The 5,650-nt window shown below is 64.5% G+C and overlaps 1 protein-coding gene across 2 annotated transcripts in view; it reads right to left on the minus strand.

Annotated features, from left to right (window-relative positions):
* Positions 1-5,650, minus strand: part of U2AF2 (U2 small nuclear RNA auxiliary factor 2) — an 11,513-nt gene that overhangs the window by 5,628 nt on the left and 235 nt on the right. For both annotated transcript variants that reach the window (XM_006901817.1, XM_006901818.1), the window contains exons 2-7: positions 5,342-5,477; positions 4,770-4,814; positions 4,250-4,353; positions 3,894-4,045; positions 2,572-2,688; positions 1,677-1,815 (exon numbers count right to left, since the gene is read on the minus strand). In XM_006901817.1, the coding sequence (XP_006901879.1) occupies positions 1,677-1,815; positions 2,572-2,688; positions 3,894-4,045; positions 4,250-4,353; positions 4,770-4,814; positions 5,342-5,477 (693 nt within the window). The remainder of the gene's footprint in view (positions 1-1,676; positions 1,816-2,571; positions 2,689-3,893; positions 4,046-4,249; positions 4,354-4,769; positions 4,815-5,341; positions 5,478-5,650) is intronic.

Genomic DNA, 5,650 nt, shown 5'->3' on the forward strand with positions numbered 1-5,650 from the left:
AGAGGGGGCGGGGGTGCAGAGGGGGCGGGGGTGCAGAGGAGCAAGAGGACAGAGAGCAGGACGACAGGCAGGGAAGATAACGGGCAGGAGCGGGGTTACCCTGCGTTTACTGCAGTCACAGCACCAGAGCACAGTGCCTGGCCAACGGGAGAACAGAACCTCTCCAAGCACGAGAAACAGACCAACGTGACAACATGAGGGGGTCCTGGACGACCCTCAGGACCAGGCCGCTTAGCGAGTCACCGGCCGACTGGCTAACCGTGGAACCTTGACCAGGCGCACAGCCGATCAGTAACACACGAGAGCCCAGCGGCAGCCTGGGTGTCCAGAGGACCTTCCCACTTGGCCTAGGACTGATCTGGAGGCGGTGGGCGAGGGCTGTTTGCTCAGCGACCGCCTTCCGCCCAGGTGACGGCCTGCCGTCCAGGCTCTCGAGCTGCCTAGCCCACCCGAACCCCAACCCAGGAACTCTCGAAGTTCATCACACATTTTCCCCGCAGGATTTCCAGGGGGTGAGAGGTGCGGTAAGAACAGCACCCATCTCCCCACGCATGAACTGACCCAGACCACGCAGTCCAGGCCACACCAGACATGGGCCTCTGAACAGAGAGGACAGGGAGGGGTGACTTAGAGCCTCAGGAAGACACCCGAGGTCACTCAGCGTGGACGCCTGGGTCAGACCGCACGCTCAAACTAGAGGCCAGCTCCACTGCCTGAGCCTGACCTTCACCTCTGGCCACCATGTCGCAACATCCTCCACTGAGAGGGGTGACAGTGGTCACCCGCACATCTGCTATTCTGCAAAGGGCTAGAAGCTAATGGTGCCACTCGGCGGCTGTGGCCTACAGGCACGGACGTGTGCCAATAAAACCTCTTCACAGAGCAGACAGTGGGCCTGACGCTGGGTGGAAGCTGACCCCTCCACTACAGAACGACTAAGAAGATGAAGCACAGAGCGTCCTCAGAGCACGATGACCGAGGAGAGAGCTCATCACGCCGTTATCAAGGATTCAAAACCAAGTCCACGTCCGCTGACCTGACACGCCGTACACGTCCATCAGTCCCCCCCTCAACCCGGATCGGAAAAGCACCGCCCATCGGCCACACCGTCAGGATCCGCCGAGGTGCAGCAGCCCCGAGTCGCGAACTTCGTGCTCGGAGACGGGCCCTCCCTCATCAGGAGCTGGTTCTGTCTCTAAGGCCAGCGCGCCCCAGCCTCAGCTCCCGATGCGAGGCGACACCCTCCCAGAGCATTCCATGTCACACGGCACCCATGGCTGTGAGCGTCAAGACGCTGCAGTCCAGCCCAGGCCCCAGAACCTTGCACCATGCTGCACCGGGGACCCTCGACTTCCACAGCCCTGGGTCTGTCACACAGCCCTGTCCCCGTCACGCAGCCCCGTCCCCGTCACGCAGCCCCGTCCCCGTCACGCAGCCCCGTCCCCGTCACGCAGCCCCGTCCCCGTCACACAGCCCCGTCCCCGTCACACAGCCCCGTCCCCGTCACACAGCCCTGTCTCTGTCACACGGCCCTGTGTCCGTCACAGAGCCCTTCCTCAATCACGCAGCCCCGTCCCAATCACGCAGCCCCGTCCCCGTCACACAGCTCTGCTCTCTAAAGCTCCAGGCACTAAGAAGGCAGAGTAGGCAGAGGCCCGAACGCACGATCCACTCACCAGGCACGTAGACAGAGGGGTTCTCCGACATGCCGGGCAGCGGCTGGTAGTCGTGGGGTCTGCGAATCTTCAGCGACTGGCCTTGGAAGATGATGCCATCAAAGGCCATGGCCTGGGTGGTCTCGTCCACTGACCGGAACTGAAAGACGGAGAGGCATTTCCAGGTGTGATCAGACCTGGCACCGCCAAGCAGGACTCCTGCTCTCCCTCCCTCGAGCAAGGAGCTCCGTCCCGGGAGAGAGGCAGGCCGTGTGCCCCAGAAACGTTCCAGCCCTGGAGACGCTGGCACTGCTGCTCTGTCCTACAGGCCAGCGTGCTCGTTCAGCCTCGCCCTGGCAGGCGCAGGCAGCTGCACCCCACGCTAAGGCAACAACTGGGCGCTGACCAGCAGCCCAGAGAAAGAGCTTTGAGAGTCCAGCAGACCAGCTCAGAGAAGCGGAGGCGACAGCGTTCAGAAAGGCTTTCCTGACAAAAGGACGCCAGAGCTGACACCGAGAGCCTAGCTCCAGAACCCACGGCTGCAGGAGAAGGCGGGGCCCCTCCAGAGCCAGCTGATCCAGCTCTGCGGAAGCAAACACAAGGAGACGCACCCCTGCTCGAGAAACAGGCATGGACTCCGTGCAAGCTCCAAGGTCAGAGTGGCCCGGCCAAGGTCACCTGGGCCAGCACGGTGAAGACGGGGCTATGTGGTCAGTGGATGCCACGCAGGCCTGGACCGCTCCGGGAGCCAAGGGGCACTGGGCCCCTGCGCCCACGGCCCTCTCGCTGGTGACAAGGCGGAGAGCAGGTCACAGAGCCGGGGACAGTGCAGGAGCAAGGGCCAGTGGCACAACAGCCCCCGAGGCTCAATTCCATGACCCCGTCCCTCCTCCTCCTCCTCACACGCTGGGCTCACCTCCAAAAAGGCAAAGTTCTTGTCCTGGTTGATCTGCACAGCCAAGACTGGGTTTCCAGGGGCCTGCGTCAGCCCCCCGAGGCGCATCTGGGCGTTGAAGAAGTCCATCATGGCCTCCTGCAGAGGGAAGAGGAGACAGGGGGGGACGGGGAGGGGAGGTGGAGAGAGGAGGGGAAGGGTGAGAGAGGGAGACACAGAGGGGCGTGGGGGCGAGGGGCGAGGGCCGGGGGAGGGCGGGGGGCGGGCAGGGAGGACGGGGAGCGAGTGGAGTATGGCAGGAAGGGCGAGAGTCAGAGCAGAAACAGAAGCAGGAAAACACCAGAGATGAAGGGACGTAGTGGCCCAGATGGCACGCGGCCGGGGGGAGCAGGCAGGGCCGGTGAGGCCCCACCATCCAGGAGGAGGAAAGACACAGCATCAAACAAGGGGGAGAGAGACGGCCAGATTGAGAGAAAGACGCAGACAGGATGGGACAGGAGAGACGCAGAGACAGACGGACAGCAGGGCGGGGGGAGCAGGCAGGAGCCGGGAACCAGGGGGGAGGGGAGGGGAGACGGCACACAGACAGGACACCCGGAGGTGGGGACCAGAGAGGACGAGGAGAGAGCAGGCAAGGAGACGAGGGGGGAGGGGGAGAGAAGAGTGATGTGGAGGGACCTGGCCCTTGAGTCGGGGGCTGCTTTATCAAATGTAGCAAAGTGCAGGTTGAGAAAGTCAGAATGGACCTTACTTGCCTTCGACGATGGTAGCAAACTTTTTGTTGCTACGAGGGATCTCAGCCCCACAATATTTCACTTTAAAGAGAAATGGAAACAACTCTTTGATCTCGGGATTCTCGGGGGTGCCGTGGGAAGGGGTGGGGAGAGGGGACGGGGCGGGAAGGAGGAGGTGGGGCGATCAATCACAGAGCAGCGGCCACGGGAGGTTGGGAGGCTGGGAGGCCGTGTGGAGAGGCCGTGTGGAGAGGGCGGGCCAGGCGGCAGAGGAGGAGAGGCGTGTCAGAGAACACGGCGGGATGCGGGGATGCGTCTGTGTCTGTGTGCTGTGTCTGCGTCTCCCTCTGTCTCTGGCGGGTGGTCACCTTGTGTGTGTGTGGAGCCCTGGGCGGCGGCAGGAGGGTGGGGAGGGCAGATGGGAGGAGGGGAAGGAGGGAGGGAGAGGGCCACCCCCAGCCCGGCCCCTGGCTGGCTCAACTCCATCGGTCCGTCTGGGAGGGGGCCGGGGGGTCTTGCAGGAACAGAGTCTGACCCGTGCAGGTTGGGGGAACCAAGGGAGGAGGGGGAGGGAGAAGGGGAGTGGGGACGGCCGGGGGAGGGCAGTACCTCAGTGATGCCGAAGGGGATGTTGCCCACGTATAGACGCCGGGCCTGTCTGGTCATCTGGCTGCCAACCACGGGGACCGGCGTCGGGGTCACAGCCAGACCATCAGGGGTCATGGTGGGGAGGAGGGCGGTGGCTGGAATCTGACCTGCAGCTAGAAAGGGGTTGGACAGCCTTAGCGTGGTCCAGGGAACCCGTGCTGGCCCAGAGAGCCCCCGTCCAGCTCCTCCTGGGCCAGGGTCCCCCCCAGCCTGCTGAGCCAGGGTGGGAGTCGGCAGTCCTGTCCTGTGGCCGCTGTGACCACCCGTCCAGGCTCTCCCCTGGTCAGCCACCCCCCTGCCCCCCGCCAACGACCTACCTTGCATGGCCTTGTACTGCATAGGGGTGATGTGCTCGAAACCGGGGGGCGGCACGTCCCAGTACTTGCGGACCTTCTTCTTCTTTTCATGACGGGGGGAGCGACTGGGGAGCGGAAGGGAGCGGGGCACACTCAGTCTGACCACGCAGGACTGTGTGCCCAGGGCTCCTTCTCGGTTCACCCACCGTGATGAGCGCCGCGCTCCCCAGGAGGATACCTGGTCAGAGCTAGGGGTGCAGGAGCGCCAGGCTCTGGCAGTCAAGGGGGGGGGCAGTGCGGGACACGGGGAGGGACAGGGCAGGGTGGACAGCAAGGTGAAGGGACAGGTCAGTGTGAGGCAGGGTGGGCAGCAGGGTGAGGAGAGGGACAGATCACTGTGGGGCAGGGCGGGCAGCAGGGCAAGGTGGGCAGCGACAGATCAGGTCAGGGCGGGCAGCGGGGTGAGGGCGGGACAGGGCAGTGCGGGGCAGGGCGGGCAGCGGGGCGAGAGGCAAGGGGAGGCCAGGGCAGAGACGCTCACATCAGTCCACCGTGCTCCTCCTTAGCGCCTCTGGTCAAAGGTTTGCTGGGGGCGGGAGGGAAAGGTATGGGGAGGGGTGACTGGGGACCCTCGTTTTCCCCAAACACCACACTCCCTTCAAGGAAATGGAGCCCCTGGGGAGGGCAGGGCTGAGGTGAGCAAGCAGCAAGCAGGTCTCCCTCAGCCCTGCCCTCCCCCCACGACACCCCCAGAAGTGAGACGGCCAGGGCAGAGAAGACTGGGACGAGACCCCGTCTAAGGGGAGAAACAACACCCCTCCGATCCTTAAAGGACAGCCAGGCGGGACAGGGAAGTGGAGACATCAGCACCTAGAAGCATCCTCAGTAGGAAAACAAGCTTAAACGGGCACTGGCTGCACCCCAGAAATGCAGGACCCTGCAGCCCTGCCCAACACAAGCCTCCTACAGAGGCTAAGAACAGACGAGGGCAGAGCAGCCCCTTCCCATCTGAGTCCTCCCTTCCAGCCTGTGACCCCACACCCCCAGCACCCCATAAACCAGAGCGGGATGGCCTCCGGCGGCAGGGAAGGGAGGCCAGCACCCCGCACATACCTGCGTCGCCGCCGGTCCCGAGATGCGCTGCGCTGGTCCCGGTTGCGCCGGTCGCGGCTCCGGCTCCGGCGCTTGCGGTCTCGGCTCCGAGAGCGGCTGTGGCTGCGCTTCCGGTGCCGGTTCTCCTTGTCCCGCTCTGGGGGTGGGGCAGATGCTGAGACCCAGCTCACCCACCAGTGTCATCCCATCACCCCAGGGGGACACAAAAACCATCCCCGGCCGCTGGGACCCCAGGGAGAGCACGGGGATGCTGCCCCGCATGTCCCTGAGGGGGCAGGCCCGACAGTGCAGGACCAGAGACGGCTGGGC

This window comes from Elephantulus edwardii, unplaced genomic scaffold, assembly GCF_000299155.1.
Source record: "Elephantulus edwardii isolate Elephantulus edwardi_28Jun2011 unplaced genomic scaffold, EleEdw1.0 scaffold00348, whole genome shotgun sequence".
Taxonomy (NCBI): domain Eukaryota; kingdom Metazoa; phylum Chordata; class Mammalia; order Macroscelidea; family Macroscelididae; genus Elephantulus; species Elephantulus edwardii.